Source organism: Salmo salar, chromosome ssa09 (genome assembly GCF_905237065.1).
Source record: "Salmo salar chromosome ssa09, Ssal_v3.1, whole genome shotgun sequence".
Lineage (NCBI taxonomy): Eukaryota > Metazoa > Chordata > Actinopteri > Salmoniformes > Salmonidae > Salmo > Salmo salar.
The window spans coordinates 67,456,886-67,472,026 of record NC_059450.1 but is presented as its reverse complement, the minus strand read 5'-3'; the positions used below and the strand labels follow the sequence as shown (position 1 = coordinate 67,472,026).

Here is a 15,141-nt window from a genome sequence, read left to right as displayed (position 1 = left end):
ACACTGCTTCCTCCTTTTCTAAGTCCCTATACTGACCGAGGAAGGAGGGAGAGAGGGGACGATAAGCTAAATCAATGAATCACACAGACACTTAATTATTCTGCAGGAGTAAAAGTTCTGAGTGAATTGGTTCCAGTGGTGGACTGGGTCACAGAGGGCTATCTCAGGGACCCAATTGGTCTGGGTTATAGTGAACTGAACCAGAACAAACCGACCTGACCTGAACCGGGACAAAGTGGGACCATGGCAGCATTCCCCGTAGGGGTGTACAAGAGGAGGGACACCATCACAGCTCTACCTCTGTACTATTCAGGGCACCTGCTGAAGAAATACACTGGAGAGAAAGTAAGGAGTTAGAGAATGGTGGAGTGGGAATAAGGAATCGTAGAGAGAGAATGACATAGACTGTAAGCACAAGGGAGAGAGGAGAGAATGAGAAGGATAGTGAATTTATCAAAGTTAGATTAAGAATGATGTGTTTTTACTGTATCAAGTAAAGCTGTTGGGCATGTCTCTGCTAGTGTTGAGTAGTGGGCTTCATTTTGATTCTGGTTTGACCATTTCCAGGACTTCAAGAAATGTTATGGAGAGCTCCGTGGATCTACAATCTTTCTGTACACAGACCAGATGCACGACACAGTAAGAGAATAGCTACATTCATCTAGTCTCAGTTTTATTGTACTTGAATCAAGTATTGGAATCGATCTATGGCTTGACTAATTGGATATGAAATTCCCTGTCAGTACTCAGAGAAACTGGACCTTCAGATGTTGAAGTCGATGGCGATGGATGCTCCCTATCAAAAGAACAGGTCGACCATCTACACTCTCACCCTGTCCAATGAGGAAGTGCAGCTTAAGGTAATTTATGTTACATTCAGTCATATTGCTGCCACTCCTATACATAATGTCTTACTGGTAAATAGTCATATAAAGGTTGTCACGCAATACTGCAGCCATAACAGGCATCTGGGGCAGGAGTACTAACTGTTGATATCTGATGTAGGTGGATAACCCCAACACAGGAGAGGAGTGGAGAGGCTTCATCATGACTGTGGCCACTGTAAGTATAACACACACACACACACACACACACACACACACACACACACACACACACACACACACACACACACACAGTCACCGTTAAATACTTGTTTTGACCCACATTCCTTGGAGGTAAGTAAAAAGAGAGAACTTACAGATTAAACTAAAGAGCAAAGTAAGCTTGCAATTTGTTTCACTGGTGCGTGATTACAGACAGAGAGAAAAAATATAAACCTTAGTATTATGCATCTTTTGGGGATGATGATACTGATGATGATGAGGATGTGCCCTGCAGAGGGAGATCCCCAGTAAGCTGCAACTGCTCCCAGGTCAGATACTGAGGCTGGAAGAGGTTCTGTCGGAGGAGCAGAAGAGACAGGCCCCCTGTTCTCCTCTGCCTACCAACACCTACCCTATCCGTCCCTCCTCCTCCTCCCCAGGCAACACATATGACAACACCCTCTCTGGAATCCCCCCGTGAGTATTGTCGTGTTTCTGTTCCTTTTTTAAACACTAAAATGTATTGTTCTCTCCCTGTCTCCTCTCAGCCTCATTTTCTCCTCCTCCCTCCAGCTGTTTCTTCCCTGTGTCTCGTCAGAAGGCAGAGAAGATGTTGAAAGAGAACACAGAGTACGGCAACATCATCCTCCGTCCCTCGACCGACAACACTAACTACGCCATCACCTTGAGACAGGACAACCCCAGGTCTTGAGCTTTAACACCTTACCCCCCAGCCTGACCTTTAACCGCAGACTCCAACTCCCTGTAACTCCTCTGTTACTTACAGACCTCAAGTATTTCACCGTCCACTAAACAAACCTGTATTGACAACAGCACCCTTACCCTATAAGAAAACAGTGTCTCTGGTTGAGGGAGTAGAGAGGAGACATTGGGAGTACTCTTAAGTCTTACCGGACTCTTTCTATCTTTCAGTGGCCCGGTGATGAAGAACTACAAAGTGCTTTCCATAGACACAGGCTTCGTCATAGAACTAAATTCCCCGGTGAGTCCTGCTCCTCCTCTCATCCTATCAGGATGGGCTCAAAACATAGCACTGATATGAAAGACGACAGTTCATATACGCTTACTGCCTTGACAGTCTGTCAAGTTGCTTTTGTGAAATGACATGTTTGTCGTATGCCTGCCTCCAATATGAGGTAACTTCCTAACGTATCTCTGTTTCATCAGGTGACTGTCCCTTCCCTGGCGGCGGTGCTAGATCACTTCCTGATGGAGACAGAGTTCCGTCTGGAACCATTCCTGGTTCCGCAGACCTACGACACCTGCATTGGTGAGAGAGCATCATAACTCCACAAATAACTTGATTCACCACCAATGCTCCCTCAAAAACATTTCAGCACTGAGCAAATTTCAGGTCTGCTGAGCGGAAACTTGAATGTTGTGAAAAATCTGTGCAACTTCCAGGGTGCGTTTACTGTGAACACTGAGGCTGTACCCGCTTTAATTTACAGTTTTAGACAGTGGTCAACCAGGCTACTGTGGCTATTTGATCATAATGTAGGCCTACCTGAGTGGCCTACCATCAAAAACAATGGAGAAAATGGATCACATAACATTTTACCATGGAAATAGCTGTTCTCTCATTCAGCCAACAGTAGCAGCCAATGTGTGGAGTTCAATGTAGGACTACATTCCATGAAACTTTTGAAAAGAAGATGTAGGGTTTAACATTAACCTGTTAATCCACTTTTACTTCAGACAAGGAGGTGACTGAAAATGTTGTGTTGTTTGATGCAAACAAACCACTTAAAAAAATACAATGCATTATTATTCCAATACCATTATTACAGAAAATCTGACAAATTATGCTACCCTTTGCCTATTGGATATTTATCTTATTCAAGCCTGTCTCAAAATACAACACTGCCTCTTTAAGACAAAAAAGCTCTCAAAAAAGCACTTCACCTGACTTGCTTTTCAAAGATGTCTAGAAATGTACATATTTTGTGCTCTTGTAGGAAGCAATCACTCCACCATTGCTGACTACAGATTATCTATAACTGGGCTAAGAACTCACTAACTAGCAAGGGATATGAACACGTGCACATGTGGTTACATGCAGCTCTCACTTTCATCTCAAAACAAGCAAATCTACTCAGAACCGCTCATGCTGTAAACACAGTCCAGTTCAAAGTGAATGGCACAGATCCATATATGGCAATGGCCTATTTGAATACAGGCCTACTGCATCTCTGATTGGTTACGGCGCACCCGTCGGTGTAGAGTACCAGCTGAGTTGTGCCTGTCATTGCAATAGAATCCAACTCTGGTGCGTTATGCCTACAACAAAATCTCTTGCATAGTTAGTTTTGTATAGTAACTTTAGCATCGTTCATTTTGTTTTGGTATGTTGCATTGAAAGTGGCTACTACTGCGATGATTCGATCACAGTAAAGGGCAACGTTGATAGTGTTAATTAAATAAGGGGGGAAATCTAGACAGTTGAGTAAAGTTCAATCTCGTGCTTCTCTGCGCAGACTGATATTTTTTCTGTGCAGCTGTCCCGGCACACACACGCAGCTTAAAGGGAACATTGTTCACCACTTAAGGCTAAACTTATCCCCATAATGATCATATAATTTCTCCAGTATCATACAGTGTGTATAACTTGTGCCCATCAGAGCTGCCACCCGAAAAGTCCACTTTGCCATCCAAAACGGTTCCGAGGGCAAGAGTGGCACCGATGATCCACACACAGTCCCCGGCGGGGGACACCCCTCCCTCCTATCCCATACCCCTAATTCCAAGCAAAGCCACGGAGGCAGGGAAGGAATATCAGGATGCAGATGACATATCAGGTGTGTTTCAGTAAGCTTCAGAGCATCAGTGTTGTTCACAATAGATGTGGATGAAGTCCCAGACTTGTACTTTAAACTTCTCTTCTGTCTGTCTCTACTCTCCGTCTCCCTACTCTCCAGACCCCAAACCTAAAGATCTGCATCAGGAGCTTCGCATAGCAGTACAGAGGAGGAAGGAACAGCTCTACACAGGGTCACCGTTTTTACGCCCTACACAAAAATAGCACGCACCAACAGCAGAACCGTCAAACTGTCAGAGGAAAACGCCCTCCTCCGGTGTAATCTTGTCTAAATCACCACTAACAGCCCGTAGCTACGTCATCTACAGTATCTAGCATGGTTTTATTTCTGACATAAAGAGGTGAGGCACTATACAAGCAGGGGAGTTTGTACCGTCAAGGCAACATCCTGAAAATCCTCCTTGTGCCAATGCCAATACGTGTAGAACGGGCTTCAGTGAATGACATCTAATTCAAACTACTTTTTCAAATAAGCCCTACAAAAAGAGAAACGAATCAAGTTTAAACTGTAGTGATATGTAAATATCCTCGTTTGTATTGTTTGAATCATGCTGGCTTTTTTTTTTTTTACAGCTCATGCTTCTCTCGAGTTGAAAATAACACAATGTTATATAGATTCTGTGTAATATCATTTTGCATTAAAATTAACACTGGCTTAGATGTCTGAATGGCTCATCTTTGCACACACACATTCAGAAATGGACTACCACACAAATGCTTCAGGAACATTGAGTAAATGTATTTTCCAAGTCACAATTCTGTTTCAAACATCATTTTTTCAAATAATTATCTAATATAAGCATTTTTTGTAATCGTATGTCACTATTATTTGTTCGTATCATAGGTCAAAGGATTTTTATCACTCAAAATAATGACAGCAGGGTTGTGAAAAAGAAAGCAAAACGCAAAGTGATGTTAACGTTTCCCTCTTCATCCATCCAAAAGTATCTGCTCTCAGAGCCTCACTGCTAGTTTGACCATCTTTCCCTCCCAGCACCTCTCCCCCTCTCATTCCCACTGGACAGGCGACATCAAATATGGCAATTGCCCACGAAGTAGATTCCACCCCATTGCTTTTACCCACCTTGCGGCCAGTACCATGTCTAACTCCCTCCCTCCCTGAATTCTGTACCCGTACTCTTTCAGTGTCCCATTAAGACATCATCAAATAAACAATAAAATAATTTAACATTGCAGGATAAAAAAAAATACAATAAATTAACACGTTTGTTCCTCAGTCCTCTGCCGTCGTCGTGGCTACTTCTCTAAGAGCGAAAGCTGAAGGATCCTCTCCAGCTCCTCCGCTTCCCGTTGCCTCTCCCTGTAACAGGAAACATAAGTCAATTGGCATAGAAACTGGAAGTCAATCACCCAAAATCCTTTTCCTTCCATCCTATTAATGCCCCTCTCCATGACTATGTTCAACATTTCTAGGATGGGTTCCTCTCCTCATCCACTTGTCAGAGAACAATGGATGAACAAAGCAAGAAAACCCTTCTCTCTCTCACCTGTCCATCTTTTCCTGCTCCCTGCATGAGAGTTCCATGGCGATGCGTAGCTGCTCGTCAAAGCTGTTCACCACAGAAAACGGTCCCGGCATCCGGGGCTCAGCCACTGAGCTGTAGGAGGGAGGGGAGTTGGCTCCGGGGTCTGACGGAGAGACTGACAGGGGAGATGCGGGATCTCCTTCCTCACCACCAGCCAATGAGATCGACAGGGACTCCTGGATCGCCCTATCAGAGAGAGGTAGCGGGAGGACAATTTAAAAGTTAACGCTAGAGAGGGAAAGCCTTGTAATACATGATCTGACATGGACAAGGTGAAGGGGAAGGGGAAATGGAGGTACGATTTCTCACCTCTCCAGCTGAGAGTCGTCCTCGTACAGTGGTGACTGAATGTGCCCAGAAACAGGACGACTGTTAGTTAGAGCTTCCCATATAGTCACCTACAGAGAGAGGCATTATTATGCATGTCTTGTACTTACTGAACTTCCATGGCAATCATCAGGAAAATCTGAAGGTGATAAATATCTAAGATGTGGATCAATGACTTATATTAAACCATGGATTTGCCAGCTCTAAAACACACATATTTCCTGTCTTACCTGGTCGCTTTCTGTCCCTGCATCCAATAGGCTCTGCTGGATAGCAAACTGCAGCAAGTTATCATCCTCATCCCTCATTGGCTCGCTGCGGCCCGGACCAAGAGTGGTGTAGTCCGGGGGTGGTTGAAAAACGGAGGGGTCCACCTCGCAGTGAAAGGGAGGGGGGGCCTGCCCTGCGAGCAGATGGACGGGGAGTTAGCGTGTGTGTGTGTATATATATATATATACATACATACACACACACACACACACAGTTGAAGTCCGAAGTTTACATACACTTAGGTTGGAGTCATTAAAACTCATTTTTCAACCACTCCACAAATTTCTTGTTAACAAACTATAGTTTTGGCAAGTCGGTTAGGATATCTACTCTGTGCATGACAAGTAATTTTTCCAACAATTGTTTACAGACAGATTATTTCACTGTATCACAATTCCAGTGGGTCAGAAGTTTACATACACTAAGTTGACTGTGCCTTTAAACAGCTTGGAAAATTATGTCATGGCTTTAGAAGCTTCTGATAGGCTAATTGACATCATTTGAGTCAATTGGAGGTGTGGATGTATTTCAAGGCCTACCTTCAAACTCAGTGCCTCTTTGCTTGACATCATGGGAAAATCAAAAGAAATCAGCCATGACCTCAGAAAATAAATTGTAGACCTCCACAAGTCTGGTTCATCCTTGGGAGCAATTTCCAAACGCCTGAAGGTACCATGTTCATCTGTACAAACAATAGTACGCAAGTATGAACACCATGGGACCACACAGCCGTCATACCGCTCAGGAAGAAGACACGTTCTGTCTCCTAGAGATGAACGAACTTTGGTGCGAAATGTGCAAATCAATCCCAGAACAACAGCAAAGGACCTTGTGAAGATGCTGGAGGAAACAGGTACAAAAGTATCTATAAAACGAGTCCCATATCGACATAACCTGAAAGGCCGCTCAGCAAGGAAGAAGCCACTGCTCCAAAACCACCATAAAAAAGCCAGACTATGGTTTGCAACTGCACATGGGGACAAAGATTGTACTTTTTGAAGCAATGTCCAATGGTCCGATGAAACAAAAATAGAACTGTTTGGCCATAATGACCATCATTATGTTTGGAGGAAAAAGGGGGAGGCTTGCAAGTCGAAGAACACCATCCCAACCGTGAAGCACGGGGGTGGCAGCATCATGTTGTGGGGGTGCTTTGCTGCAGGAGGGACTGGTGCACTTCACAAAATAGATGGCTTCATGAGGAAGGAACATTTTGTGAATATATTGAAGCAACATCTCAAGACATCAGTCAGGAAGTTAAAGCTTGGTAGCAAATGGGTCTTCCAAATGGACAATGACCACAAGCATACTTCCAAAGTTGTGGCAAAATGGCTTAAGGACAACAAAGTCAAGGTATTGGAGTGGCCATCACAAAGCCCTGACCTCAATCCTATACAAAATATGTGGGCAGAACTGAAAAAGTGTGTGCAAGCAAGGAGGCCTACTAACCTGACTCAGTTACACCAGCTCTGTCAAGAGGAATGGGCCAAAATTCACCCAACTTATTGTGGGAAGCCTGTGGAAGGCTACCCGAAACGTTTGACCCAAGTTAAACAATTTAAAGGCAATGCTACCAAATACTAATTGAGTGTATGTAAACTTCTGACCCACTGGGAATGTGATGAAAGAAATAAAAGCTCTAATTCTCTATACTATTATTCTGACATTTCACATTCTTAAAATAAAGTGGTGATCCTAACTGACCTAAGATAAGGAATTTTTACTAGGATTAAATGTCAGGAATTGTGAAAAACTGAGTTTAAATGTATTTGGCTAAGGTGTATGTAAATGTCCGACTTCAACTGTGTGTGTATATACACATGTGCATGTGTGTGCGTGTGTGTGGTTACCAGCCTCGGGGGCCTCCTCTGGTGTGTGTACAGTGACAGAGCTGACAGGCTCATCACAGCCACACAGGTTACTGAAGGTCACTCTAGCATTCAACACATGGAACAGAGGGATCTCTGAGAGAGAAAGAAAGAGAAATGTAGAGAGAGAGAGAGAGATGTGAGGTGGGAAGGGCGAAAGAGAGAATGGAAATCTTCAAACTATCATCACATTGTTTCAGCCTAAATTGTAAAGCGCTTCATTTTTCTTCTGATAGCACCTCCTCCTCTCAATGTCCTCTCTCTCTGGAACTGTCTGTTTCAGATCCTGACCCCAGCCTAGGAGGTATGGCCTAGGGGTCAGTTTAGGGATTAAGCCTCACCTATTTTGACAGGGAAGCCAGGGGGCAGGCTCAGGGTGATGAAATCACGTAGTTTGGCAAAGTGGGCGTTAGAGATGGCCATGAGGTCAATGATGGGCGTGACCTGCTCAGCCAATGACAGAGGGTGAGCCTCACTCAACCACAGATGGGCCTTAAACCTAGAGAAAGAGAGAGAGCGAGAGAGAGAGACACTTGCATTAAACATGGTGGGGATATTGTGCTTGACTGTGCGTTTGCTATGGTTATCCCGGTTCTCTGTTGCCACGGCAACAGTGGTACCTCTGGACCTTGCTGGTGAGCTCCACGGGGCGTCCGATGTCTCGTTCGTTGAGTTGGAACTCTGGGTCAAAGTATTCCTCAGCTGTGATGGCTGTGGGGTTATGGGGGCTGGCATACTGACACACATTACTCTGGGGGAGAGACAGACACACCAATTAGCACGTCCACCTGTCAGTCCATCAAAGCACCTATCCACCACATACACCATCACCTCAAGGTGTCTCTTTGTGAAACTCACCCCATTATGAGCGGTATGCTGCTCAGCTATCCCCAGGAAGGACTGAAGAGGAGTCTTGGTGCCTGGGAGGACAGGAGGGGTAGAACCAAAGTGTGGGTGTATGTATACTATGAACAAATTAAACACAGTGTTCTGTGTGTGTGAGTGTGTACCTTTGCTCTTCGACTTGTCCTGGTCCGACAGGTGCTCTGTTCTTGACCGAGTCACCAACTCCACATTAGTGGCGCTGTATACCTGAAACAAACAAAATAAAAAAATATTTTAAATGCCAACAAACACTTTTTTATGAGAAGCATTATTAAAGTCCAATAGGGTCTCTGGGCTCACCTTTGCTTCGTAGCCGCTGACTGCCTCACTCTTCTCAGAGCGCCAGCCCCAAATGCCAGACTTGTTCCTGTGCAGCAAAGAGCAGGAGAGAAGCATAACGAGAGAGACCAGGTAGGTGAGTATGTTGGCTGTGTGTGTGTGTGTGTGTGTGTGTGTGTGTGTGTGTGTGAGAAGTAGCTACCTCTCGAAGGCGATGTTGCGTGTGTTGAGGTGTGTGGAGACGATGGGGGAGGTGAGTCTCTGGGCGGTGTTCTCCTGGGTGGGCAGCATGGCAGCAAGGAGAGATGGGGCATCCCGCGGGGAGAGAGACAGCGGCTCGGTGTACACCACCTGCTTGTCATGGTCCACCTCCATCACCATGGCACCATTCTCTATGGAAACAACACACAAATTCCCATGGAGACAAAACACACTTATCACCATTCAACTGGTGGCTATGGAAACAACACAAACCACCATGAGGCTACCGCACATCCCAAAACAGAAATGCAACAGATGAAACGCAGCGTGGAATAACTAGCCATATCACCAGTGGCATACCTTCGCCCTTAAAGATGTAGCTGCGACGGCCCTTGAGCCAGGTCATGTGCTCGAAGCCCAGCAGAGTGGTGTCCACCCGCAGGCACGAGCCTCTCTTCCACACGCGGTACACGTCACTGGGACACACCTTGGAGACCAGGGGTACTGAGCGAGGAACGGAGGGAGGGAGATGTATAGGGGGACAGAGAATTTGTGGCATTAACACCACTGTAAACACTTCGGCGCATCACAGTGACAGTAAAATTGGGAGCTTATCATCTGTGTGGTGCTGAAACCGACCACTGGGAGAACATCGGAAACTCACCCCAACTGGTGAACTCCCATTTCATCTCCACGTAAAAATCCCGGGCCTGAAAGAGGGGAGTGTGTTTCAGGTATCTGTGCAATGGTGTATCTGATTGACAGGTGTGTTACCTTTATGTGTTATATGTGGATGAATTGAAGACTGCAAAGTGTTTTTTATTTATTTATTTTACCTTTATTTAAATAGGCAAGTCAGTTATGAACAAATTCTTATTTACAATGATGGCCTAGGAACAGTGGGTTAACTGCCTTGTTCAGGGTCAGAACGACAGATTTTTATCTTGTCAGCTCGGGGATTCGATCTAGCAAACTTTCGGTGTGTTACATTTACATTTTAGTCATTTAGCAGACACTTTTATCCAGAGTGACTTACATGAGCAATAAGGGCACCGACAGATTTTTCCCTTAGTCAGCTCTGGTATTCAAACCAGCAACCTTTCAGTTACTGGCCCCAACGCGCTTAACCGCTACGCTACCGGTCTTACCTGTCTTAGCTTGCTGAGCAGTTCTGGGATGCCAGCCAGTCTCTCTGTGGCTCGCTTGAAGTCCCTGTACTGCAGCACCAGCTGACAAAGCTCGGGGTCCCCTGTGCTCACTGCCTCCTGCAAAACTGGACATAGGATCATTGCATTTGATTTCAATCACTTTTTGACCGCACCCCTTTTGATTTGAACAACATTTTCCATACACACTTAGGCATGATAGAAATGGTCGGAAAGTAACTTTTGTACCCAAATGACAAAACATTCAAGGGCAAGAGGTGTTCAGAGTTGACCCATTTTGCATACCCCACAACACCATGAGACATCCAAGTCTTCTTCACAATATTAACGGTTGAGTTTGAAATCATTTAAAAAAGGTTACAAACAGGGTTGTCAAACTATTTGATAATTTATTGAAAAGCATTTTTTAAAATAAAAATTGGACCTTTAATGGGTGAACTTCAAGTAGCCATACCTTCAAAATCAGTTCGTTGTCATACCTCCCTTGGCGTTCTGGAGAATTTTGTATTGGCCAAAATGGTTTGAATGGACCGCTGATTTTTATTGGATGTTACATTTCAACAACCCTCCCCAACATGCCCATTGGTGCTATGAGTTCATCCCTTTTTTCAGACCCGGTAGGACACATTTTATGGAAGAAAACCTGGAGGAAAAAATGAATTATGTTTTGCCAGAAGTGTGCTCTATGCACAAAAATCGACATATTTTGAATAGGTTTTAAAATAAGCGATTTCCCAGCCACTCTCATGCACTGTCCCCAGTGGAGGCTGGTGGGAGGAGCTATAGGAGGACAGGCTCATTGTAATGGCTGGAATGGAACGGTATCAAACACATGGAATCCACGTTTGACTCTGTTCCATTAATTCCATTCCAGCCATTAATGAGCCCATCCTCCTTTAGCTTGTTACACCAGCTCCACCCAAGCAAGGCATTTGATTGGTTTGACGTGTTGCGAGGTGTCACTGATTTACAGCGGGCTCCTACCCCTATTTAGCAAATTTTCTACCATGGACTTCACATGTAGGGAAGCCTGGTTTTCAATGAGGGTATTAAGAACCTCATCTACATAATCTGTGGTGTTTGTGTTGTGCCCGCCCTCAGTTAAGACAGCGTATTTCAAAGCATAGAAATATATTTCATAGAATGGACTTACAGTATCCCTTCAGACCACTGCAATGTAGCTGGTACACCATTGAAATGTTAATTGAATTGACATTTTAACTTCCAATTACTTACACAAAAATGGCTGCTGGTTCACCTACAGTTGTATGTCATCTTAAATGGGAATGTCTATTCTATTATCTATATTTCAATAGATTTCCTATGGAAGAACGACAGTATTATATTCTAATTCAAGTCAACATTATCTGATGTGTGGACCTCCAATGATCTTTGTGGTACCATAGGCTTCAAGGAGAGTAGGGCAGCTAAACGCCCTTTGAAAACCTTTATCTCCTGAATGTTTTGGCATTCAGGTCCAAAAAGTCACTTTCTGACAACTTCTACCATGGGCAAATATAAATATGTATAGAAAGTTTCGTTCAAACCAAAAGGTGTGCGGTCAAAACGTAATTCAATTCAAATGGAACGACCCCACAGACACACGACATTAACCCACATAGCTATCCTTCAAACAGACTGCAATATAAATGACCCTGCTTTGTTTATGGAGAACACTATTCTTCCCAGTCATTCCTCAGTTTATACACTCACTAGTCCAATTCTGCGCGTTGCAGTGCGTCGGGTCTGCGCAGTGTCTGAGCAGCACACGGGTGGATTCAAGGTGGCCCAGACACACCGCCAGCTCTAGCGGGGTGCGCCCCCGCGGGTCTAAACGCTCCACATTCTCCTGTGGAAAAACAGCCCTGGTGGGTCATGAAAGCTGGGCACGCCTCTCAGCGGTGCGGCAACGGTACGCGCAGCTGTTCAAATCAAAACATTCATGGTTGAACAAAAAGAAAAGAAAGTGATGTTGCTACCCCCGGTTGACCTACCTCGTTTTGCTGTAGTTCCCGTTCAAGCTCAATGTATTGGTTGTTCCAAACCAGAAAATGTAAAGGAAACGCCTCTTGAGCCATTGTTTATCGGTAGCTAGCTGCTAGCAAGCTAATGATGTTACCTAGCAACTTGCTAGCCAGCTTTCAGTGTTTCACGTCTCAGCAGCAAACTTGTGATTTCCAGCGATAAGAAACGTGGAAGCACACGTGCACAAAAAAATAATAATAATCGCAGGCTAGCAATATTCTACGGGATAAAACTGGTAACTAGCAAAGTAGCTAACGTTATTAGCGAGAAGCTATGAGTATGTACCGTTTGAAATACATGGCTAGCTAGCTCTCTTCTACCCATTAGTCAGGTAAGCTAGCTAACTGGCTAAAATCATGACAGTACTTGACTAAAATCATGACAGTTCTTATTTTCCATTCCAGCTTGCTGGTTAGCTAGCAAGCTGACTGGCTGACATTGCACGCCTGACCATGTCAACCATTAGTCTCGCAATGCCGATTGTAACAAACGATGGACTCAAGTCCTGACGATGTGCTAACTAGCAACTCCTGTCGCCCTCTCGCTTTCGCGATTGATTTTTTTCTGATCCTGTGCTGTCAAAATAATAGACCAATATACGGCCTATTTGGATTTCACATCCAGGTCACTCGAGTCGATGATATCCCCGATGATATCAATGTGTCTTTTCGGTGTTCATATTCCAATCGCAATATTTCTTCTTAACAAAAACAGACCGCAGCATCTGCGACAAAAAGCACCCCAGTTTGTATTATTTATTTATTTTTCACGTAACTGTCAGCGTCTCTTCAGCTCCAGGTTATGTCTAGCAGTTGGAGGGAAGGGCGTGATGCATATTGCCATACAATCGAAGGGGTACACAACTGCACTATCCCACTTTTACACCAGCTGCTTTGTAGTGTGGTGGTGGGGCAATGGTGAGAAAATCTCCAACTGATGACAATGGGCTCTTTTAACCTAAATAAAAAGTAGGGATTACATGTATGCAGGCCTCAATTCTGGTCCTGGGGACCCCAGGCTCTTGTTCCTGCCCAGCACCCCTAATTCACCTGACATTGTAACAAAAGTTGGCAAACCCTGTAGATCCCCTAGGACCATATTTGAAACACTGGGCAAAGAACCATATTACTCATGTGCTCATCAATTAAGCCATTGTGAAATGAGAGTCTGCACGTATGTGGACCTGTTCTCTAATATCACCCCCCCAAAAAAAAATAACATGTGGACCTGTTCTCTAATATCAGCCCCCCCCCCAAAATAACACATGTGGACCTGTTCTCTAATATCAGCCCCCCCCCAAAAAATAACATATGTGGACCTGTTCTCTAATATCAGCCCCCCCCAAAAAAATAACATATGTGGACCTGTTCTCTAATATCAGCCCCCCCAAAATAACATATGTGGACCTATTCTCTAATATCAGCCCCCCCAAAATAACATATGTGGACCTGTTCTCTAATTCAGCCCCCCAAAAAAACATATGTGGACCTGTTCTCTAATATCAGCCCCCCCCCAAAAAAAATAACATATGTGGACCTGTTCTCTAATATCAGCCCCCCCAAAAAAAATAACATATGTGGACCTGTTCTCTAATATCAGCCCCCCCCAAAAATAACATATGTGGACCTGTTCTCTAATATCAGCCCCCCCCAAAAAATAACATATGTGGACCTGTTCTCTAATATCAGCCCCCCCCAAAAATAACATATGTGGACCTGTTCTCTAATATCACCCCCCCCAAAAAATAAAATAACATGTGGACCTGTTCTCTAATATCAGCCCCCCCCAAAAAATAACACATGTGGACCTGTTCTCTAATATCAGCCCCCCCCCCAAAAAAATAACATATGTGGACCTGTTCTCTAATATCAGCCCCCCCCAAAAATAACATATGTGGACCTGTTCTCTAATATCAGCCCCCCCAAAAATAACATATGTGGACCTGTTCTCTAATATCAGCCCCCCCCCCCCAAAATAACATATGTGGACCTGTTCTCTAATATCAGCCCCCCCCAAAAAAATAACATATGTGGACCTGTTCTCTAATATCAGCCCCCCCCCCAAAAATAACATATGTGGACCTGTTCTCTAATATCAGCCCCCCCCAAAAAATAACATATGTGGACCTGTTCTCTAATATCAGCCCCCCCAAAAAATAACATATGTGGACCTGTTCTCTAATATCAGCCCCCCCCAAAAAAAAAATAACATATGTGGACCTGTTCTCTAATATCAGCCCCCCCCCAAAAATAACATATGTGGACCTGTTCTCTAATATCAGCCCCCCCCCCAAAAAAATAACATATGTGGACCTGTTCTCTAATATCAGCCCCCCCCAAAAAATAACATATGTGGACCTGTTCTCTAATATCAGCCCCCCCCAAAAATAACATATGTGGACCTGTTCTCTAATATCAGCCCCCCCCCCCCAAAATAACATATGTGGACCTGTTCTCTAATATCAGCCCCCCCCAAAAAAACAACATATGTGGACCTGTTCTCTAATATCAGCCCCCCCCAAAAAAATAACATATGTGGACCTGTTCTCTAATATCAGCCCCCCCCAAAAAAATAACATATGTGGACCTGTTCTCTAATATCAGCCCCCCCCCAAAAAAATAACATATGTGGACCTGTTCTCTAATATCAGCCCCCCCCCAAAAAAAAATAACATATGTGGACCTGTTC

General features: G+C 44.3%; 2 protein-coding genes across 4 annotated transcripts; one reads left to right on the top strand and one right to left on the bottom strand.

Annotated features, from left to right (window-relative positions):
• Positions 1–4,545, top strand: LOC106611793 (signal-transducing adaptor protein 1). The gene is made up of 10 exons (XM_014212381.2): positions 1–345; positions 568–639; positions 744–860; positions 1,006–1,062; positions 1,342–1,523; positions 1,620–1,751; positions 1,980–2,049; positions 2,235–2,337; positions 3,689–3,865; positions 3,986–4,545. Exons 1-10 carry the CDS (start codon positions 244–246, stop codon positions 4,087–4,089), a joined length of 1,116 nt encoding a protein of 371 aa, XP_014067856.1. The 5' UTR covers positions 1–243; the 3' UTR covers positions 4,090–4,545.
• Positions 4,546–4,603: 58 nt separating this feature from the next.
• Positions 4,604–13,254, bottom strand: LOC106611792 (ankyrin repeat domain-containing protein 13D). Of its 3 annotated transcripts, XM_014212378.2 has the most exons (16): positions 12,423–13,247; positions 12,142–12,277; positions 10,411–10,535; positions 9,927–9,972; positions 9,623–9,766; positions 9,264–9,453; positions 9,083–9,149; positions 8,908–8,989; positions 8,756–8,817; positions 8,518–8,648; positions 8,239–8,396; positions 7,880–7,993; positions 5,990–6,162; positions 5,742–5,830; positions 5,394–5,618; positions 4,604–5,206 (listed from the first exon to the last, which is right to left on the bottom strand). In XM_014212378.2, the coding sequence occupies exons 1-16, from the start codon at positions 12,504–12,506 to the stop codon at positions 5,143–5,145; spliced, it is 1,890 nt and encodes a 629-aa protein (XP_014067853.1). In that variant the 5' UTR covers positions 12,507–13,247; the 3' UTR covers positions 4,604–5,142. The 3 variants fall into 3 exon arrangements, with proteins under 3 accessions (XP_014067853.1, XP_045579854.1, XP_045579855.1); XM_045723898.1 differs by having other exon boundaries at positions 8,756–8,989; positions 12,423–13,254; XM_045723899.1 differs by lacking the exon at positions 12,142–12,277 and having other exon boundaries at positions 8,756–8,989; positions 12,423–13,252.
• Between the last annotated feature and the right edge of the window lie 1,887 nt (positions 13,255–15,141).

Coding starts and splice junctions, on each gene's coding strand:
- LOC106611792 (XM_045723898.1), bottom strand. CDS start 12,506: ATGGCTCAAGAGGCGTTTCCTTTACATTTTCTGGTTTGGAACAACCAA. Junction 7,994..8,238: donor TGGCTTCCCTGTCAAAATAG/GTGAGGCTTAAT, acceptor TTTCTCTCTCAG/AGATCCCTCTGTTCCATGTG. Junction 5,831..5,989: donor CAGGGACAGAAAGCGACCAG/GTAAGACAGGAA, acceptor CTCTCTCTGTAG/GTGACTATATGGGAAGCTCT.
- LOC106611793 (XM_014212381.2), top strand. CDS start 244: ATGGCAGCATTCCCCGTAGGGGTGTACAAGAGGAGGGACACCATCACA. Junction 1,524..1,619: donor ACCCTCTCTGGAATCCCCCC/GTGAGTATTGTC, acceptor TCCTCCCTCCAG/CTGTTTCTTCCCTGTGTCTC. Junction 1,752..1,979: donor TTGAGACAGGACAACCCCAG/GTCTTGAGCTTT, acceptor TCTATCTTTCAG/TGGCCCGGTGATGAAGAACT.